Genomic DNA, 22773 nt, shown 5'->3' with positions numbered 1-22773 from the left:
ATAATTAATAAATGCCCGTCCTAGCACCTTTTTCTTACAAAAGCAGCAATAAAGCATTGCTGGTACTCCAATCTAGCTTTTCCATTTTAAACAGTGCTTAAAACGAAGCTTTAGCTATAACTAAGTATTTATTGTTAACAAATTTTTTTAATTATCCAGACAGCCTCGCTTCCATGCTGTGCTAGTCACGTGACTTTTAGATTGTCTTATATGTGATTCCCAACTTATACTGTAAGTTTGAAATGATTTGATTAACAAACGTCAAAGATACTCCTGTTTTCATTATAGAGCCTCGTTTCCATGCTGGAGGAGAAACGTCGCTCCTTAAAAAAAAAAAAAAAAAAAACGGCACCTCACAGGTTGCATACTTGGCAACATCATTTTTCCTGTTATTTGAGGTCCCCTGAACACAACTAGCCTAGTGGTTTGCTTTAATCACGAAATTCTCACGGGATGACATATGCTCCCATACTAATTGGTTGGGGTCATAAAAGCATGGCCTGCTTTTTGTCCCCTCATTTTTAGAAATCCATCTAGTTTCTAAAATTGATGAGCAACGTTTTAATTAAGGCAATAATTTGTTTGATTGTAGCGCATTATGGTAGTCGAAGATGATGACACTCGTGACAGCTTACTTCAGCGGCTAAACCAGGCCATCGTGTCGCTCTCCTTCCCGCCCCCCACCCCTATGAAGCAGGCCATGTATACTGCCACGTGAGTCAAAGTCCTCTTGCCCCTCCCCCACTATGAGTTGGTCCGATCCCCACCCATTCCTTACGAGGCATCAATGTGTCCTCCCACCCCTCCAATATGATAAGAGTTGGTCCGATCCCCACCCATTTCTTACGAGGCATCAATTTGTCCTCCCACCCCTCCCCCATGATAACAGTTGGTTCGATCCCTACCCATTCCTCACTAGGCAATCAATGTGTCCTCCCACCCCCCCCCCCATGATGAGTTGGTCCGATCCCCACCCATTCCTTTCGAGGCAATCAATGTGTCCTCCCACCCCCCCCCATGATAAGAGTTGGTCCGATCCCCACCCATTCCTTACGAGGCAATCAATGTGTCCTCCCACCCCTCCCCTTATGATAAAAGTTGGTCCGATCCCTACCCATTCCTTACGAGGCAATCAATGTGTCCTCCCACCCCTCCCCCATGATAAGAGTTGGTCAGATTCCTACCCATTCCTTACGAGGCAATCAATGTGTCCTCCCACCCCTCCCCCACTATGAGTTGGTCCGATTCCTACCCATTCCTTATGAGGCATCAATGTGTCCTCCCACCCCACCCCCCCCATGATAAGAGTTGGTCCGATCTCCACCCATTCCTCACTAGGCAATCAATGTGTCCTCCCACCCCTCCCCCATGATAAGAGTTGGTCCGATCTCCACCCATTCCTTACGAGGCAATCAAAGTGTCTTCCCACCCCTCCCCCATGATAAGAGTTGGTTCCGATTTCCACCCATTCCTCACTAGGCAATCAATGTGTCCTCCCACCACTCCCCCATGATAAGAGTTGGTCCGATTCCTACCCATTCCTTACGAGGCATCAATTTGTCCTCCCACCCCTCCCCCATGATAACAGTTGGTCCGATTCCTACCCATTCCTTACGAGGCATCAATGTGTCCTCCCACCCCTCCCCCATGATAAGAGTTGGTCCGATTTCCACCCATTCCTCACTAGGCAATCAATGTGTCCTCCCACCCCTCCCCCATGATAAGAGTTGGTCCGATTCCTACCCATTCCTTACGAGGCATCAATTTGTCCTCCCACCCCTCCCCCATGATAACAGTTGGTCCGATTCCTACCCATTCCTTACGAGGCAATCAATGTGTCCTCCCACCCCCCCCCCCCCCCATGATAAGAGTTGGTCCGATCTCCACCCATTCCTCACTAGGCAATCAATGTGTCCTCCCACCCCTCCCCCATGATAAGAGTTGGTCCGATCTCGACCCATTCCTTACGAGGCAATCAAAGTGTCCTCCCACCCCTCCCCCATGATAACAGTTGGTCCGATTTCTACCCATTCCTTACGAGGCAATCAATGTGTCCTCCCACCCCTCTTCTATGAAAAGAGATGGTCCGATATCCACCCATTCCTCACTAGGCAACCAATGTGTCCTCCCACCCCTCTTCTATGAAAAGAGATGGTCCGATCTCCACCCATTCCTTACGAGGCAATCAATGTGTCCTCCCACCCCTCTTCTATGAAAAGAGATGGTCCGATCTCCACCCATTCCTTACGAGGCAATCAATGTGTCCTCCCACCCCTCCCCAATGATAAGAGTTGGTCCGATCTCCACCCATTCCTTACGAGGCAATCAATGTGTCCTCCCACCCCTCCCCCATAATAACAGTTGGTCCGATTCCTACCCATTCCTTTCGAGGCATCAATTTGTCCTCCCACCCCTCCCCCATGATAACAGTTGGTCCGATCTCCACCCATTCCTTACGAGGCATCAATTTGTCCTCCCACCCCTCCCCCATGATAACAGTTGGTCCGATTCCTACCCATTCCTTACGAGGCATCAATGTGTCCTCCCAGCCCTCCCCCATGATAAGAGTTGGTCCGATTTCCACCCATTCCTCACTAGGCAATCAATGTGTCCTCCCACCCCTCCCATATGATAAGAGTTGGTCCGATCTCCACCCATTCCTTACTAGGCAATCAATGTGTCCTCCCACTCCTCTTCTATGAAAAGAGATGGTCCGATCTCCACCCATTCCTCACTAGGCATCAATTTGTCCTCCCACCCCTCCCCCATGATAAGAGTTGGTCCGATCTCCACACATTCCTTACGAGGCAATCAAAGTGTCCTCCCACCCCTCCCCCATGATAAGAGTTGGTTCCGATTTCCACCCATTCCTCACTAGGCAATCAATGTGTCCTCCCACCACTCCCCCATGATAAGAGTTGGTCCGATTCCTACCCATTCCTTACGAGGCATCAATTTGTCCTCCCACCCCTCCCCCATGATAACAGTTGGTCCGATTCCTACCCATTCCTTACGAGGCATCAATGTGTCCTCCCACCCCTCCCCCATGATAAGAGTTGGTCCGATTTCCACCCATTCCTCACTAGGCAATCAATGTGTCCTCCCACCCCTCCCCCATGATAAGAGTTGGTCCGATTCCTACCCATTCCTTACAAGGCATCAATTTGTCCTCCCACCCCTCCCCCATGATAACAGTTGGTCCGATTCCTACCCATTCCTTACGAGGCATCAATGTGTCCTCCCACCCCCCCCCCCCATGATAAGAGTTGGTCCGATCTCCACCCATTCCTCACTAGGCAATCAATGTGTCCTCCCACCCCTCCCCCATGATAAGAGTTGGTCCGATCTCGACCCATTCCTTACAAGGCAATCAAAGTGTCCTCCCACCCCTCCCCCATGATAACAGTTGGTCCGATTTCTACCCATTCCTTACGAGGCATCAATGTGTCCTCCCAGCCCTCCCCCATGATAAGAGTTGGTCCGATTTCCACCCATTCCTCACTAGGCAATCAATGTGTCCTCCCACCCCTCCCATATGATAAGAGTTGGTCCGATCTCCACCCATTCCTTACTAGGCAATCAATGTGTCCTCCCACTCCTCTTCTATGAAAAGAGATGGTCCGATCTCCACCCATTCCTCACTAGGCAATCAATGTGTCCTCCCACCCCTCTTCTATGAAAAGAGATGGTCCGATCTCCACCCATTCTTCACGAGGCAATCAATGTGTCCTCCCACCCCTCTTCTATGAAAAGAGATGGTCCGATCTCCACCTATTCCTTACTAGGCAATCAATGTGTCCTCCCACCCCTCCCCCATGATAAGAGTTGGTCCGATCTCCACCCATTCCTTACGAGGCAATCAATGTGTCCTCCCACCCCTCCCCCATGATAACAGTTGGTCCGATTCCTACCCATTCCTTACGAGGCATCAATTTGTCCTCCCACCCCTCCCCCATGATAACAGTTGGTCCGATCTCCACCCATTCCTTACTAGGCAATCAATGTGTCCTCCCACCCTTCCCCCATGATAAGAGTTGGTCCGATCTCCACCCATTCCTTACTAGGTAATCAATGTGTCCTCCCACCCCTCCCCCATGATAAGAGTTGGTCCGATTCCTACCCATTCCTTACGAGGCATCAATTTGTCCTCCCACCCCTCCCCCATGATAACAGTTGGTCCGATTCCTACCCATTCCTTACGAGGCATCAATGTGTCCTCCCCCCCCCATGATAAGAGTTGGTCCGATCTCCACCCATTCCTCACTAGGCAATCAATGTGTCCTCCCACCCCTCCCCCACTATGAGTTGGTCCTATCCCCACCCATTCCTTACGAGGCATCAATTTGTCCTCCCACCCCTCTTCCATAATAACAGTTGGTCCGATTCCTACCCATTCCTTACGAGGCATCAATGTGTCCTCCCACCCCTCCCCAATGATAAGAGTTGGTCCGATCTCCACCCATTCCTTACGAGGCAATCAATGTGTCCTCCCACCCCTCCCCCATAATAACAGTTGGTCCGATTCCTACCCATTCCTTTCGAGGCATCAATTTGTCCTCCCACCCCTCCCCCATGATAACAGTTGGTCCGATCTCCACCCATTCCTTACGAGGCATCAATTTGTCCTCCCACCCCTCCCCCATGATAACAGTTGGTCCGATTCCTACCCATTCCTTACGAGGCATCAATGTGTCCTCCCAGCCCTCCCCCATGATAAGAGTTGGTCCGATTTCCACCCATTCCTCACTAGGCAATCAATGTGTCCTCCCACCCCTCCCATATGATAAGAGTTGGTCCGATCTCCACCCATTCCTTACTAGGCAATCAATGTGTCCTCCCACTCCTCTTCTATGAAAAGAGATGGTCCGATCTCCACCCATTCCTCACTAGGCAATCAATGTGTCCTCCCACCCCTCTTCTATGGAAAGAGATGGTCCGATCTCCACCCATTCTTCACGAGGCAATCAATGTGTCCTCCCACCCCTCTTCTATGAAAAGAGATGGTCCGATCTCCACCTATTCCTTACTAGGCATCAATGTGTCCTCCCAGCCCTCCCCCATGATAAGAGTTGGTCCGATTTCCACCCATTCCTCACTAGGCAATCAATGTGTCCTCCCACCCCTCCCATATGATAAGAGTTGGTCCGATCTCCACCCATTCCTTACTAGGCAATCAATGTGTCCTCCCACCCCTCCCCCATGATAAGAGTTGGTCCGATCTCCACCCATTCCTTACGAGGCAATCAATGTGTCCTCCCACCCCTCCCCCATGATAACAGTTGGTCCGATTCCTACCCATTCCTTACGAGGCATCAATTTGTCCTCCCACCCCTCCCCCATGATAACAGTTGGTCCGATCTCCACCCATTCCTTACTAGGCAATCAATGTGTCCTCCCACCCTTCCCCCATGATAAGAGTTGGTCCGATCTCCACCCATTCCTTACTAGGTAATCAATGTGTCCTCCCACCCCTCCCCCATGATAAGAGTTGGTCCGATTCCTACCCATTCCTTACGAGGCATCAATTTGTCCTCCCACCCCTCCCCCATGATAACAGTTGGTCCGATTCCTACCCATTCCTTACGAGGCATCAATGTGTCCTCCCCCCCCCCCCCATGATAAGAGTTGGTCCGATCTCCACCCATTCCTCACTAGGCAATCAATGTGTCCTCCCACCCCTCCCCCATGAGAAGAGTTGGTCCGATCTCCACCCATTCCTTACGAGGCAATCAATGTGTCCTCCCACCCCTCCCCCATGATAAGAGTTGGTCCGATTCCTACCCATTCCTTACGAGGCAATCAATGTGTCCTCCCACCCCTCTTCTATGAAAAGAGATGGTCCGATCTCCACCCATTCCTCACTAGGCAACCAATGTGTCCTCCCACCCCTCTTCTATGAAAAGAGATGGTCCGATCTCCACCCATTCCTTACGAGGCAATCAATGTGTCCTCCCACCCTTCTTCTATTAAAAGAGATGGTCCGATCTCCACCCATTCCTTACTAGGCAATCAATGTGTCCTCCCACCCCTCCCCCATGATAAGAGTTGGTCCGATCTCCACCCATTCCTTACGAGGCAATCAATGTGTCCTCCCACCCCTCTTCTATGAAAAGAGATGGTCCGATCTTCACCCATTCCTCACTAGGCAACCAATGTGTCCTCCCACCCCTCTTCTATGAAAAGAGATGGTCCGATCTCCACCCATTCCTTACGAGGCAATCAATGTGTCCTCCCACCCCTCTTCTATGAAAAGAGATGGTCCGATCTCCACCCATTCCTTTCTAGGCAATCAATGTGTCCTCCCACCCCTCCCCCATGATAAGAGTTGGTCCGATCTCCTCCCATTCCTTGCGAGGCAATCAACGTGTCCTCCCACCCCTCCCCCATAATAACAGTTGGTCCGATTGCTACCCATTCCTTACGAGGCATCAATTTGTCCTCCCACCCCTCCCCCATGATAACAGTTGGTCCGATCTCCACCCATTCCTTACGAGGCATCAATTTGTCCTCCCACCCCTCCCCCATGATAACAGTTGGTCCGATTCCTACCCATTCCTTACGAGGCAATCAATGTGTCCTCCCACCCCCCCCCCCCATGATAAGAGTTGGTCCGATCTCCACCCATTCCTCACTAGGCAATCAATGTGTCCTCCCACCCCTCCCCCATGATAAGAGTTGGTCCGATCTCCACCCATTCCTTACGAGGCAATCAAAGTGTCCTCCCACCCCTCCCCCATGATAACAGTTGGTCCGATTCCTACCCATTCCTTACGAGGCATCAATTTGTCCTCCCACCCCTCCCCCATGATAACAGTTGGTCCGATCTCCACTCATTCCTTACGAGGCAATCAATGTGTCCTCCCACCCCTCTTCTATGAAAAGAGATGGTCCGATCTCCACCCATGCCTCACTAGGCAACCAATGTGTCCTCCCACCCCTCTTCTATGAAAAGAGATGGTCCGATCTCCACCCATTCCTTACGAGGCAATCAATGTGTCCTCCCACCCCTCTTCTATGAAAAGAGATGGTCCGATCTCCACCCATTCCTTACTAGGCAATCAATGTGTCCTCCCACCCCTCCCCCATGATAAGAGTTGGTCCGATCTCCACCCATTCCTTACGAGGCAATCAATGTGTCCTCCCACCCCTCCCCCATAATAACAGTTGGTCCTATTCCTACCCATTCCTTACGAGGCATCAATTTGTCCTCCTACCCCTCCCCCATGATAACAGTTGGTCCGATCTCCACCCATTCCTTACGAGGCATCAATTTGTCCTCCCACCCCTCCCCCATGATAACAGTTGGTCCGATTCCTATCCATTCCTTACGAGGCAATCAATGTGTCCTCCCACCCCTCCCCCACTATGAGTTGGTCCTATCCCCACCCATTCCTTACGAGGCATCAATTTGTCCTCCCACCCCTCTTCCATGATAACAGTTGGTCCGATTCCTACCCATTCCTTACGAGGCATCAATTTGTCCTCCCACCCCTCCCCCATGATAACAGTTGGTCCGATTCCTACCCATTCCTTACGAGGCATCAATGTGTCCTCCCAGCCCTCCCCCATGATAAGAGTTCGTCCGATTTCCACCCATTCCTCACTAGGCAATCAATGTGTCCTCCCACCCCTCCCATATGATAAGAGTTGGTCCGATCTCCACCTATTCCTTACTAGGCAATCAATGTGTCCTTCCACCCCTCTTCTATGAAAAGAGATGGTCCGATCTCCACCCATTCCTCACTAGGCAATCAATGTGTCCTCCCACCCCTCTTCTATGAAAAGAGATGGTCCGATCTCCACCCATTCCTTACTAGGCAATCAATGTGTCCTCCCACCCCTCCCCCATGATAAGAGTTGGTCCGATCTCCTCCCATTCCTTACGAGGCAATCAATGTGTCCTCCCACCCCTCTTCTATGAAAAGAGATGGTCCGATCTCCACCTATTCCTTACTAGGCAATCAATGTGTCCTCCCACCCCTCCCCCATGATAAGAGTTGGTCCGATCTCCACCCATTCCTTACGAGGCAATCACTGTGTCCTCCCACCCCTCCCCCATGATAACAGTTGGTCCGATTCCTACCCATTCCTTACGAGGCATCAATTTGTCCTCCCACCCCTCCCCCATGATAACAGTTGGTCCGATCTCCACCCATTCCTTACTAGGCAATCAATGTGTCCTCCCACCCTTCCCCCATGATAAGAGTTGGTCCGATCTCCACCCATTCCTTATTAGGCAATCAATGTGTCCTCCCACCCCTCCCATATGATAAGAGTTGGTCCTATTCCTACCCATTTCTTACGAGGCAATCAATGTGTCCTCCCACCCCTCCCCCATGATAAGAGTTGGTCCTATTCCTACCCATTCCTTAGGAGGCAATCAATGTGTCCTCCCACCCCTCCCATATGAAAAGAGATGGTCCGATCTCCACCCATTCCTTACGAAGCAATCAAAGTGTCCTCCCACCCCTCCCCTATGATAAGAGTTGGTCCGATCTCCACCCATTCCTTACGAGGCAATCAATGTGTCCTCCCACCCTTCCCCCATGGTAAGAGTTGGTCCGATCTCCACCCATTCCTTACGAAGCAATCAAAGTGTCCTCCCACCCCTCCCCTATGATAAGAGTTGGTCCGATCTCCACCCATTCCTTACGAGGCAATCAATGTGTCCTCCCACCCCTCCCTTATGTCCAATGCCACATCAATAGGTAAGCCAACAATTCCTCGCGTTTCCTTTCCCCCTTAAGAAGATTGTGAATTTAGACCAGAGTTGCGTGGTTCGCTTGATTTCTATCTGTCCCCATATTCTCTCCATGTATGTGCTATCCATGGGTGTTGGTTAATAACCTAATAGATTTCTCCCGTGCTTTATAAGATTCAGATGTCATGAGATTTTTTTACGCAATCACGCTTTGGGTAAATCCCTTGTCGGACGTTTGTTTTCTCATTTGTCACTTTATTTTGAAGGCAATGCACCGTCTGAATAATTGTCGGCAAATCTGTCAACTTATTGCTTGGCAGTCTTTAGAGTCACGTACTTATGTGTTTGTCAATTGTAGGCTTCAGGTGTTGTGCGAGATGGTGGATAACATCGTGGGACAAGCGGTAATGATCAGATCTATCCTGGGTCTACCTCAGAGAGATCTGGTGGAGGACATTTCACAAGAAGAAGGTACTATTGTAGAAACAGCTACTGCCAACCCTTTTATGCTGTGGCAAAAACAATGAGTAGCACGGTAATGGGTGGGATTTTTCTTTGATTTACTTTATCTTTTTTAATGTCAGTCGAAAAGCGTACCCGTAAGCCAACTATTCAGGAACCCAAACCGGACAGTAAGAAGTCGGACAGAAAGGACAAGAAGGGCAAAGACAAAGGCGCTGATCACGTAAGCATTCATCAGTTAGAGGAGTTTTCTTTTTAATAACCTTGACTCACTTTCTAACATCACATGTTTAGGAGCGTCCCACGTCAACACAAAGAAGTAAACTTTCTGCCAAGAAATCCGGACGAGGTAACAAGACCCGTTTAATTGGATCTTTTTAGGGTGCATTACTTGGATTAGCAGAGAAAGGTCTTCATCGATATCTAGAAGCGCTAGAACTCTCAAAGGAAACATGACGGGAACCAATTCAAATGAGCTAATTTCAAGTCAAATAAGGCAGAGAAGTCATGTGCTTAGCGAGCAATAGCAAACAAAGCGTCAAATGCAAATTTTGGTGTGACTTTTTAAATCTTTAAACAGCGCCAGGAAAATCAAGGAAAAAATATTGTAAAAGCAAAAATCTATGTTATGCGCATAGTTCGGTGTTTGGGAATATCAGCTCAGAATGCAGGATTTGCACTTTTTCTAGGAACCTCTATTTCTAGGAATCCCCATTTAATCAGATCTCCTTATTCTAGGAATCGCATCTTATCAGATCTTCTTATTTTAGGAATCCGCATCTAATCAGATCTCCTTGTTCTAGGAATTCGCATCTAATCAGATCTTATTCTTAGAATCCGCATCTTATCAGATTTCCTAATTCTAGGAATCCGCATCTAATCAGATATCCTTATTCTAGGAATCCGCATCTAATCAGATCTCCTTGTTCTAGAAATTCGCATCTAATCAGATCTTATTCTTAGAATTCGAATCTAATCAGATCTTCTTATTCTAAGAGTTTGCATCTAATCAGATATCCTTATTCTAGGAATCCGCATCTTATCAGATTTTCTTATTCTAAGAATTCGCATCTAATCAGATCTTTTTATTCTAAGAATTCGAATCTAATCAGATCTTCATATTCTAAGAATTTGAATCTAATCAGATCTTCTTATTCTAAGAATTTGAATCTAATCAGATATCCTTATTCTAGGAATCCGCATCTAATCAGATTTTCTTATTCTAAGAATTCGCATCCAATCAAATCTTTTTATTCTAAGAATTCGAATCTAATCAGATCTTTTTATTCTAAGAATTTGAATCTAATCAGATATCCTTATTCTAGGAATTCGCATCTAATCAGATCTTCTTATTCTAGGAATCTAATCAGATCTCCTTATTCTAGGAACTGCCACACCCTCTTCCCAGCCCAAGTCTGCACTGAGCGAGGCAGCTGACCGCGCACTGGTACGTGCCAGTAGTTTCCAACTGTGAAAATCTTTTTTTGCTACTTGTCTTGCTACTGATATAACCATTTAGTTCATAGGGTTTTTGTTGTTTTTCTTACCATATAAAGCGTTGGGATAAGGACTACAATGAATCCTTTATAAAAACTTTATGTATTTAGAAACATAAGAAACGAAATACCAATACCTGCATAATAATTATCCATCAAATAATAGTTTTGTATTTATGGGCAAGTCTTTTTGCTAAAAAAATCTATCGTGCATTAAAAATCCCCGTCGCCCAAAAAACTATAATGTCATTCAATAAGAAGAAAAAATATAAAAAGTCAGCCACTAACGAATTATGTCACTATAGACTCCAGCTAGTGGCGACGGGCTGCCTGTGGAAAAGGTCGATCCGGTGATCGAGGCTAAGTACCGCGAGAAGCTCTTTATACAGGTCAGTAAAGCGATTTTACACAATCGCAATATGCTCTACCTTCGATAATCGCAATATGCTCTACCTTCGTCTCTCTCACGTGGTTTCCTGCTTCCCCCAGGCATATGGCACAATTGTGGAAACATTCACGAAACTCGACATGGTCCTGGGGGACATTAGGGCACTGGAGACGTCTGAGGCATCGGAATGATGACCCACATGTTTCTAATGGGATCCATAGTTGTACTTCTATGAACCCTATGATTAAACGACCTTTTTTGAGATTTTAATGTTGTAATTTGTTTGTTTCCTTATAAGTGCATATCTCGCATTTCCCGGGTAATAAGGGAGTGTTCATTAAATACACCGAGGGGGAAGGGAAAATATTAGGGGGGGGGGGGGGGGGCTCCGGAAAATTTTAGCCACCAAAAGGGGGGGCTCCTAAAAAACGGTCCTCTAAGGGGTCGACTCTGAATTTTTCAGGATCCATACTTTTCAGCTTTAATATTTTACTGATATTATCTAGTTTGCAGCACAAATATAGATAAAATATTTAGCCTAATGACAAATGTATTTAATACTTTCTTATAACTGTCTTCATAAACCATAATATAGATACTTACAGCAAAAACAGTCGGATTTACCGAAACAGTTTATTATCAGAATAACAGGAACCAGGGGCTCATAAGTAGGGGCAATCATCTGTATTATATAAGTGTCACGGCGTTTCCGAGGATCAGGCTATTTTTAGACGCGCGCGCACGAACGGGCCAATCAGCTACTTTGACGTTAGTCGCGCGCGCGAGTGACGTGAGGCTGCACGCGTAAATTGCAGTTAGTAAGAATGTTTTTTATCCATCACCCGTCGGTTTTGTTCGTCGGTGTTGTTTGTTTACCAAAAAAAATTCAAGCTAGCAAGTCGTAGGTAGGGTTGGATTCATATTAAAGAAGACAGCAACAAAAGTCAAAGTACCGTATAGAGAACATAGCTTTTTCTCATACTGCGCGTGCAGTTGAGCTCAGCCAAAACGTCAACACCAAGTCGAATCTGATTTTGTCCCTACTTATGAGAACCTGCAGGAACAAATTGAAATAAACTTCTAAACAGTGGTGGAGCATGCAGATCCCCAAAATGACATACATACATTTTTTTTTACGTTGGACATTATCCATTTTTACAGAAAAATATTCTTAACAAAAACAATTATATACAAATGTATATTTCTTCACAGGCGTCCAAGGGGCGAACCATTTTTTTGAGGGGGGGGGGGGGGGGGATTTTGAAAAAAGCCGTAAATTTTGATGTTATGAAAGGGGGAGGACACCGAAATTTTTTTTTACAATGAAAGGGTGGCTCCGAAATATCAAGGTGTCTTGAGTAAAAATCTCCCCTCCCCCCTCGGTGTATTTACTGAATACTCTCCCAAAAAGACTCAAACAGGCATTTTGGTTGTATCAATTTCATGCTATCCTTGTGCGTCTTTCCCTATTCAAGAATCGCTAAAAAAAATCACACGTTTTCACATTCTGGTGCGTGGTACATACTTCAGAAATTCATGTTTTCCTTCTTCTTGGAAGTTTGCAACGCCCTTACCATAAACATAACTATAATGTGCCTCAACCAAGAGTGTGTGCATGTCCATATCCGTCCGTGTCTATGTCCATGTCCGTGTCTATGTCCGTGCCCGTGTCTATGTCCATATCCGTGCCCGTGTCTATGTCCATGTCCGTCCGTGTCTATGTCCGTGCCCGTGTCTATGTCCATGTCCGTGTCTATGTCTATTTCCATGTCCGTGTCTATGTCCGTGCCCGTGTCTATGTCCATGTCCGTGTCTATGTCCATGCCCGTGTCTATGTCCATGTCCGTGTCTATGTCCATGTCTATGTCCATGTCCGTGTCTATGTCTATTTCCATGCCCGTGTCTATGTCCATGTCCGTGCCCGTGTCTATTTCCATGTCCGTGTCTATGTCCATGTCCGTGCCCGTGTCTATGTCCGTGCCCGTGTCTATGTCCATGTCCGTTCCCGTGTCTATGTCCATGTCCGTGTCTATGTCCGTGTCTATGTCCATGTCCATGTCTATGTCCATGTCCGTGCCCGTGTCTATGTCCATGTCCGTGTCTATGTCTATTTCCATGTCCGTGTCTATGTCCATGTCCGTGCCCGTGTCTATGTCCTTGTCTATTTGTAGCTCCTGGCGCGCAAGACTACCCCGTTCACCATAAACAAGGGTATGTTTGAAAGGTAGACCCTAGCGCCCCCCCCTCACCCCCCCCCCCCCCCCCCCCACACACACACACACACCTAACACCATAGTAAAGGTTATGTGTGAGGGGGGACATTTTGGCCTGCAAGTTCGCATTATAACGACTTCGGACCGCAAGAGATTAGCATGCCTGAAAACCCAACACAGTCGATATCTTGAAGACTTGTTATTAGAGATGATTTTGATTACAAACCAAGTTTGCATTCAATTGTAACTAAATTATCAATCAAAGGTTGTGCCCTCGTCTGTACAGTTTCTTGAACCCGATCGGCCTCTGAAAAGAATAGGACATCCATATCTTGGTCAATCATTTGTGTAGGATCATCCAAATCGTAATACAAGAATACCAATGCCATGCAAATTTTAATGCGAAGCCGGTTTTAAAAAAGGAAACATTGTGCAATTATCACAATTTTGTGGTCATGCGTGGCGCTTGTATTCCCGGGCAACTTTTGATTAGTTTTCTCGTCCGTGTTTCCACGCGCCCCTTTAGAGCGATGAAAATGACCGGTTGTGTCCCCCTATGTTTTGTACAAAAAAACATAATGAGTAATGTTTTCCCTTCCTCAAAAAAAACATAAAGTTTGCCTGTAAATTGATGTAGTTTTAAAACAACAGCGCTTGTTAAAACAGATTTCCAGTATTGGGAATTATTTGCATTTTACCTTGAGTTCACGTGATGGGTCCTGTTCGTGGCTTCCCGGAATTCCTATAGAGATATTCGATTTGCCGTCAATGACACTCTGTTGTTTTCACTTGAACTATTTATTAAAGCCATACCCTCTTCTTGTTTCTTGGCGTGCTTTCGCATCTTTTTCAATTTTCGCTTCTCCCGTTGCTTTTCGGACTTGCTCAGCTATCAGAAGCAGCAAAAGGAATGAAAATTACCGGATGGGGGAGGGGAAGGGGGGCGGAAAGACAATCTTTTTACTAGGGGGAGAGGGTGTTCATTGAGCCAAGGATTATTACCTCCTTTTATTAGATTCTTATAAATTGAGTACGCCGTTCTCATGCAACAATAAACACATAGTAGGGGGGATTGGTAGGCCTTTTCGAATATGCTAAACTGGCATTTTAATGCTACTAGAAATTCTCGCATAAAGCCCAAAAAATGCTTTAAAAAATGCCTGGTTTCTTAAAATGTGCAGCTTGAATTCCGAAGAATTCTTTGTTTTTATTTCAAACAAAACGTACAAATGATACTAAATACTTGTTTGTGATACAACTTTCGAGCCAAAAGCCACTAAACAGTCATATTTGAAGCATCTCGACGAGCAAACAAAAAAGAGAAGGGGGTGGGGGGAGAAGGAAACGCTTGCCAGCACTTGTCTTTTTGGCTCACAGAAAAGAGTCTGCGATCATTTTCTGATCGCAGAATTCAAGGCTTCTGATTGGCGCGGCAAACGCTGAGTGGCATTTTGCAGATTCAGACTCACAATTTCTTAAAATAGCATTGCACAAGGATCCACTGAAAGATGTTTTAACTGAGAGGGGTGCGTTATACAAACAGCTATTGGGTGGAGGAAATTCCTTAGACGTTTTGTCGATTGGTCCTAGCAAGGATATATTCCAACTTGAGGCGAATTTAAAGGAAGACAACATGCGTGTTAGTCGTTCATGACGTTTGAGTTGGATTGGAACTTTTTTACAGCTTGCAGTATGGTTCTTTTAATGTCTTTGTAAATTTACGGTAGGTTTCCGACTCGCGTGCATATAGAATGATGTTGAGATCGCTTAGTAAACTCTGCATGTATGTGTTCGCTTCGAAATTGGCTTTTATATAAAAAAAAAAACAACCCAAATCGCGCTAAATGTGATGTCGAAAGTCGCATTTGCAAACTTTGTAATTCTAAGTTTGATTAAAAGAAAAACAATTTACATTTCGCAAACCCTGCAATGAACCCAAAATGAGATCGGAAAAAGACAATGAGTGGTGGCAAGCGTTTCCTTCTTCCCCCTCCCCCTTCTCTTTTTTTTTTTTTGCGCTCGCCCCATTTTTCGCGCGGCCTTATTTCTGCGTACTTACTCTCTATTCCTGCTGGAACTCCACAGAAACGCTTGCTACGCAGGCTAGGATTTCCCGGAGGGGAGGGGGAACAACCCAAAAAGGGGGGCACCAATATATAAAGCATATGACGGAGGTAAAAGTGTAGAATTTTGTTCCATACATTTCTTCAAATTTCCCCACGGAGGGTTCGAGGGGGGAGCTCTGGCCCTTCCTTTCCCCCTCCCCTTTATCCGCTAATGGAACTGGTCTCTCTTGGAAATTCATGGCCAACGCCACTTGGCTGGGCGAGAGAAAGAATTACGCGCTGACCACCTTTCCCCCCACAAGTTACACAACGAAAACTCACAAACAGTCGAGACAGACAAAAAAAAACTTAAGTAATAAAACTGTTGAACGTTAGGGTAATTTATCTTTCTGAGTTCTAAGTGCCGAAAAAATGCTAGCATAAATAGAGAAAGGCCTAAGGATTGAACGCTTGCCCCAAGAATTTTTTTAAAATTTCAATGCCTACTTTTACACCGTCACCGCCCCACCACTATCACCACTACATACGGGCCTGTTAATTAAAACTTAAGAGACCAGTCCCCAACCCTTGCTACTAGTTTTAAATCTTGGTGCAGTTTTGTTTTTTCTTGAAATTTTCCAATGCATAAAGTACATTGTAATCTTAATATACCACACCTCCTCAAGAGACGCCAAATAGTTATTTACGAGTTATTAGTTGTTTTCTGGTATTCGAACACTTTGATTTTGGGGCATCGAATGGAAAACATATACCTCTTTTCGTCGAAGCAGCCTTTTGCCCTTATCCAAGACTAAATGCTTAAATACCCTGAAACAATTAAGTGCAAATGCTTAGAATCCGATATACTCTACTCAAAACACATCATTCTCAGCTTACCATGTTAGAAACAGACAGACACCAAGAACAAGCACCAAGGCTACATAGAATCCCTTTTCATTTGGAGAGGACGACGAATCTACAGATGAACAAGCAAGCGTGCAATTAGATAAGCCGGCTGAGCAAAGTAACGGAGAAGAGAGCAAAGAGAGTACGCGCGTATGAAGGTGCCACTAGCGTGAGCAGACGCAGACGAAGAGAAAAAAAGGAAAATAGGAGACTAACGATAATGAAGAAGAAAGTATTAGCAATTTTTATCTTTGCGCTAGACCATGATGCATCCATGAACTGGCTCGATGTAGCAACATATGTTACCAATGAACTGTGACATGTGATAGTTTCCTGCCAAAACATTATCAGTTTATATTACCAGACTGCACAAGGTCCATGTTCATAGCAGCTGAACTTAGCATTTAGAAGATCTCCGATCACTTTAACGTCGGTGTTGCTGGGTTAGTTTGAAAACGTGTTTTCTGTGACACGCCTGACAGTAGGATGATTGTTGCGTAAACTTCGCGTCATAGCGCGCGAACATCCCACGCGTGACTCGGGATGCACGCGCTCGTGTGTTCAAGAAATAAAATTGCGCAACAAAATAAATCTAAAGCCTATGTTATTTGACTTATAACACCATGCCCATTTTACCCGCAGCATATCTGGTTTTTTTTCTTGTTACTTTGTGAACAACCGTAACAAGGGTAGAAATCTAATTTGTTTATCAGGGCAAAAGAAACACAAACAGCGGTAGTGGTAGACTAAGGTTCTAGATAACACACAGACTAGGCACACTAGTGGCGTGGGTAACATGAACAACGGTAACAAGCGTACGAAGGTTTTAGATAACACACAGACTAGGCACATAGTGGCGTGGGTAACATGAACAACGTTAACAAGCGTACTAAGGTTCTATATAACACTCAGACTAATCCAAAAAAGTTAATTTTTTGGATTCATAAAAAGCGAGACGTACGGTATAAAATTTACCTTGACATTACTGTTTTCGGGAATGTTTTCAGGCGAGCAACCAAAGCGTTTTATATTTCATGTGGCTTATAGAATAACTTTGAGTTCTTAGTTTATGATACACGCGGGTTTTAACCCCTTTTTTCCCCGAAAGCCTTTCAGCCTTATCAGATTAACCTTTTTTCGGAAAAAAATTCATTACGCTCCGACCCGCGCTTTGTAGATTTGTCGCGGCTTAGATTTGAATTTCCTTGTACTACAATAATAATACTCCAATAAACGTATCTCATGGATAAATAACATCGTACTTTCTATGGGATCTCAGAATCATCAAATGTTTTATTCATATAAGGTTGTTAAGTTAAGTTTATGTTGTTGTTGTTTTTCGCTACAAGAAGCGATGGCAGTGCAAAAGAAACTAAAAGCACAAAACATGTCACAAAGCCGAAAAAAAAACAAAGCTAGTCAATTTAATCTAGGAAATGCATAGAATCTTTGGATAGTTCAAATAAGGAATTCTTTAATGTTCTTGTTCTTCTTCAAGATTTTGTGTTGTTTAATTGCACTATACATAAAGTTAGATTTTTGAAGTGTGTAACTCGTCAGATAAAATATTGTTGGGAAACTTACAGAATACGAAGTGCTGCTGTAGTCCTTCTACCTTGTCCAAGATATTTGAACTCTTCTGCCTCCAGTGTTTCACCAGGTTTCCTTTTCTCGCTTCCCTTCAACCTTGATTGCTGGCTTACGGTAGGTAGGTAAAGGGCAAAAATAAAATTAGAGCTTGTTCGAACCATTCCGATCTCTTGACTCACAGTAGTCTTCACTTATCTGATCTTTGTTATGAAGGGACGGTAATTAAATTCTATCCGTACGATGTCGATGTCCATAAGTCTTCTTGTCCACTAGTACTTTCCCATCCATAACGGTTTGTACGCGTGTCGTGTTCATTTAGACTCATTTTGAACTAATCCTCGAGTCTCCTGACTACCAAAAGTAGCTTGCCCCTCTGGAAATCGAACACTTAAGGTTACTCAATTTCAAAGCGATTGCTAGCTCGTTCCAAGGACAATAGACAAATTAGTTGATCATTACGCTGCCAAGACTCCGCTGCTGACCACGAGGTCATTTGACAATAAGCAATTAGAATGAATGACGTCACTCGCATGATCTAGACATGTTCTGATTGGTTACCAGTATTCCATCTCCTTGACTTTTACGGTGAGACGAATATTCGCAGTGTTGCCGGAGTTGACTTACTATTACTATAAGATAATATAGTCATACTGGCTTTATAAGTACGCGGAGAAATGTAGCGGGTGGGAGGATGTGTGTGGGAGAGAGGGGGTATTACGAGTAAATCTTTTTTCAGAATACTAAGATATGAAAGATATCCTGGCCATCTCTCTGTATCTTCCAAACGCGTTATAGATGAAGTAGAGAAAGGAATTATTGACGGTAATGTGTACGAGATGAGTTTTCTTCTAGGGCGCTATCAGGCACATCTTTCTGACAACTCGTACAGAAGCGAAAAGTTAAAAAAAGCGATTAAAAACGCATTTCTCGGATAGAATAACTTTTCACGAACGACCCGACTTGAAAAAGTTTGAGCTTGTCTACTCAAGTATTTTGACTGCTGGCGATATCATAGACAAGCTACCATCATGCCAAAGGAAGGAAGAGGGAAATCATAAGGGCGGAGAAGAGATGACACCATCTAGAATTGTTTTTCATGCGGCCCAGACCATAAAGGTATAAGTGAAGCAGTGCAAAGGAGTATCAAACAAACCTTTGGATCCAGATGATGTGTCGATGGAAAATGGGAAACGCATCATTCCAGGGTCTCTAGAAAACTCCCTACGGTGGTGCCTATCACTAGATGATGAGTTTGAAGCGACACCAAACCTTGTGAAAAAAAAACGGCAGGCTACCATGTTGGGGCAAGACCTCATTCACGCAATCAGCAACGGCCGTGTAAGAACACCCAAAGATGTTGGCTTTGCTGCAACTCTTCACCATCTAACGGGATCCAAGGAGATAGTAACGCTAATAAACCGAATGGGCCACTGCTCTTCCTATGAAGATGTCGAGGTGGCAAATACGTGTATGGCGAGGGAGATCCTGGCGGCTTCGTCCAATTTGCGACGGACAATTCAAAGAGTTGACTCTAGACGGAAGGCAGGCAACACACTCGACAACAATTGTGGCTTATAAGAAAAAGTAGTTTGGACCAAAGCCAGCCCCACAAGTCCATGCAGACCTATCAGTGCGCCGAAGGTCTATCGATGTGTTCTCAATCCCGCAATTACACGAGTTTAGTGCTTACGGCAGAAGACCACACGTGCCAACGCTTTTCAGGAGCTCCTCACCGGCTCTTGAGATAGTGTCCTCTCCTGCAAATGATGTTTTAGCAAAGGATGTCTGGCTATTCCAGAGGATGAAAAACGCCCTGTCTGACAACAGGTCAGATAAAGTAGATCCAATCCAGATGACGCCAAGCTGGACTGCATTCAATACTTAGATGTCGAATTAAGAAATCCCTACTACGATCGGGTATTGTCCAATGATTGCCGTGTCCCCAACAGAGTTTTCCACTGTTTATACTGTCCTTAAAACAACACAAGCAATGTCGGAGAAGGTTGGACAGAAACACGCTGTGATTACGTTTGATCTTGCAATCTATACGAAAGCAAAGGAGATTCACTGGCGCTATCCAGACGAGTTTAGGAATTTGATCGTGAGGATGGGTGGCTTCCATATCGCTCTGAAATATTTGATTGTCTCTGATAGGAAAGATGTTCCAGGAGAGCGGGCTTGAAGATATTCCTATAGAATCTGGGGTATATGGAAGCAATACCACAATGGCATTGCTAAGAGGGAACACCTACAACCCTGGCGATAGAGGTCACAAGCTCATAATGGAAGCGCTTTTCCGTCTTCAATGGGAGGCGTTTCTTTGATGACTGCAGAGTCACAGAGATGACGAGCGTCTATCAGCGATTCTGAAAAAAGTGGACGTGAATCTATGGGGCCCGTTCTGGTCAAAATTATGCACATTAATGATTACTGCAAATAATATGTTCCGCCGAATTAATTTTATGTGGTACCTGAATTAATTTCTTGTTCAAAAAATGATTTTGTTTGTCCTAAAATTTATTTTATGCATATTTAACTTCAATTTATGCATTCAGAATTTGATTTTCCCGTGTCGTAATCATTTTTATGTATATAATAATTTTCAGGCACATACCATAGTCCTTTGCACCCCTCTAGTATATCCCACAGACTTTATCTCTTTAAGGATTACTACAATGTGGGGATTATGGTTGCAGTTGCAATGTTACAGAATGGACAAATGCCAGCATTTATAGAGAGAATATATTGCAGCAGGTGGTGTCAGCAACTCCAAGCTCTTGTATAGTCGAAATGCAGGCTGGACTTGAACAGCTGGGAATGCTAACTGCCTTTCGACAGCTTCCTTTGCTATTTCACTTGATGCGGCCAGAATGTCAAGGAGAGCTAACTGTCCCAAGACTGCTGCAACTTCTAAAGGGTAAATTTTCCGAACAAGCCAGCAATGCTGTGACCTATGAAAAGGAAATTTATACCATGCTCGTAAAATATGTAAGAGAAGTAGCAAGTGGGAAAAAAAGTGTGGTGACTTACAACTGGAGCTGGGTAACATCTTAGAATTTGTTACAGCTGCATCTAATGAGCTTCTTTTGGGATTCCACATCCACCCCTCCATAGAATTTGTCCTAAAAGAGGTAGACTTGAGTACAGAGGAACCAAAAGAAATAGTGGATGCTACACCTACAGCTCACACATGTACAAACATCCTTAGTCTGCCTAGCCCAAGCTCTGGTTTTAAGCTACCTTCACAGAGTAGTACTTCGGCAAGGTATGAGAGACCCAACCGTTTATCAGTTTTGCTTCATGGCAGTTAAATGAGCACTGCACAATTACAAACAAATTATCGTTTTATTTTCGTTTGCCTGCATTGTTGCTATGTTATTGCTTTAAAATGTCGTTTTGCAAAAAAAATGCTGATTTCATAATATTCTCAGCCATTGCTGTACAGCACATGCTATTGTGTTAAATAAGTTAACGAATAAAGCAACATGTTTACATTACACCTGCATCTTTTTTATTTAAACATTTTGTTAACTGAGATGTTCCAAATACCTCTAAACTCATCTATGCCACTTACTCTTATTCTGGACAAAATATAATATTCATCGAAGTATATATTCATAGAAATACAACCATCCCAGGGAATGACACACAGGGAGGCAATGGTGGCAGGGAGGCAATGTTGGCACAAGCTCAAGTCTCCAAGCACAAGCTGGTGAAGCTGGGTTTTTTTCTCCTCTTGTATGGTACCAACCCTGGATTTTCACACCACACTGGGACCACCCACCTTGGAATACATAGGTCCTGAACAGGGGGGTGGGTGTTCTAGTGTTACTGCCCAATATTATTGTGTCATATTACAATTATGTGAGTCACAGTAGGTTGAAAGGCAATACTAGCATACTTAGTTCCATAATAAGCATATACAGTAAATTACAACTTATCTGCACATAAAACTATTTGAACAGCCTATGTGGAGGCCAGGAAAGAGTGAACCAACCCTACACACCGCAAGAAAATGTTTATACCACAGTTCTCATCATTATTTAGTGGGCATGGCATCAAATTTCACTGTTCATCAGAGACGTTCAATGCAGGAGGGACAACATTAACCTGATAATCCTCTTCTTCAGCAGACAAAACACCTTCTGGGTCTATTCCATACTCATCAATCTCTGTTGGTGTCAACATTAACCTGATAATCCTCTTCTTCAGCTTACAAAACACCTTCTGGGTCTATTCCATACTCATCAATCTCTGTTGGTGTCAACATTAACCTGATAATCCTCTTCTCCAGCAGACAAAACACCTTCTGGGTCTATTCCATACTCATCAATCTCTGTTGGTGTCAACATTAACCTGATAATCCTCTTCTTCAGCTTACAAAACACCTTCTGGGTCTATTCCATACTCATCAATCTATGTTGGTGTCAACATTAACCTGATAATCCTCTTCTTCAGCAGACAAAACACCTTCTGGGTCTATTCCATACTCATCAATCTCTGTTGGTGTCAACATTTACCTGATAATCCTCTTCTTCAGCTTACAAAACACCTTCTGGGTCTATTCCATACTCATCAATCTCTGTTGGTGTCAACATTAACCTGATAATCCTCTTCTTCAGCTTACAAAACACCTTCTGGGTCTATTCCATACTCATCAATCTCTGTTGGTGTCAGCATTAACCTGATAATCCTCTTCTTCAGCTTACAAAACACCTTCTGGGTCTATTCCATACTCATCAATCTCTGTTGGTGTCAACATTAACCTGATAATCCTCTTCTTCAGCTTACAAAACACCTTCTGGGTCTATTCCATACTCATCTGTTGGTGTCAAGTGCCAAGTGCAGTGTGCCCAGAATACATGTTTTCTAACATTCCCTTTTCCCACAATTGTGAAGGGGATTGGTTTTCTTCACTCGAGACTGGGTGATTGTTCATCTGTTGGAGAAATTCCTGCAGTGATCTATGAAG

At 44.7% G+C, this 22773-nt stretch overlaps 2 protein-coding genes across 3 annotated transcripts in view; one reads left to right on the top strand and one right to left on the bottom strand.

Annotated features, from left to right (window-relative positions):
* The window catches only part of LOC5502379 (MYCBP-associated protein), a 34067-nt gene extending 22756 nt beyond the window's left edge, over positions 1 to 11311 (top strand). The window contains exons 20-26 of the mRNA XM_032370636.2: positions 593 to 714; positions 9060 to 9172; positions 9286 to 9386; positions 9458 to 9512; positions 10549 to 10610; positions 10965 to 11048; positions 11149 to 11311. Coding sequence (XP_032226527.2) covers positions 593 to 714; positions 9060 to 9172; positions 9286 to 9386; positions 9458 to 9512; positions 10549 to 10610; positions 10965 to 11048; positions 11149 to 11238 — 627 coding nt within the window. The 3' untranslated portion in view covers positions 11239 to 11311. The remainder of the gene's footprint in view (positions 1 to 592; positions 715 to 9059; positions 9173 to 9285; positions 9387 to 9457; positions 9513 to 10548; positions 10611 to 10964; positions 11049 to 11148) is intronic.
* A 2133-nt stretch (positions 11312 to 13444) lies between these two features.
* Positions 13445 to 18278, bottom strand: LOC116616225. Of its 2 annotated transcripts, none has more exons than XR_007307413.1 (6): positions 17796 to 18278; positions 16203 to 16281; positions 16079 to 16133; positions 14074 to 14149; positions 13959 to 14002; positions 13445 to 13567 (listed from the first exon to the last, which is right to left on the bottom strand). XR_007307413.1 is itself a non-coding variant. In XM_048725707.1 (6 exons), the coding sequence occupies exons 1-6, from the start codon at positions 16613 to 16615 to the stop codon at positions 13520 to 13522; spliced, it is 345 nt and encodes a 114-aa protein (XP_048581664.1). In that variant the 5' UTR covers positions 16616 to 16693; the 3' UTR covers positions 13445 to 13519. The 2 variants fall into 2 exon arrangements, 1 of the variants encoding a protein (XP_048581664.1); XM_048725707.1 differs by lacking the exon at positions 17796 to 18278 and adding an exon at positions 16573 to 16693.
* Positions 18279 to 22773: the final 4495 nt, after the last annotated feature.

Source organism: Nematostella vectensis, chromosome 3, assembly GCF_932526225.1.
Source record: "Nematostella vectensis chromosome 3, jaNemVect1.1, whole genome shotgun sequence".
In the NCBI taxonomy this organism is placed as follows: Eukaryota; Metazoa; Cnidaria; class Anthozoa; order Actiniaria; family Edwardsiidae; genus Nematostella; species Nematostella vectensis.
Note: the sequence above shows the minus strand (reverse complement) of the source record. Positions and strands in the feature narration are given on the sequence as shown.

Coding starts and splice junctions, on each gene's coding strand:
- LOC116616225 (XM_048725707.1), bottom strand. CDS start 16,615: ATGCTAAGTTCAGCTGCTATGAACATGGACCTTGTGCAGTCTG. Junction 16,134..16,202: donor GTCTGTCTGTTTCTAACATG/GTAAGCTGAGAA, acceptor TAATTGTTTCAG/GGTATTTAAGCATTTAGTCT. Junction 14,150..16,078: donor GGCTGCTTCGACGAAAAGAG/GTATATGTTTTC, acceptor TGCTTCTGATAG/CTGAGCAAGTCCGAAAAGCA.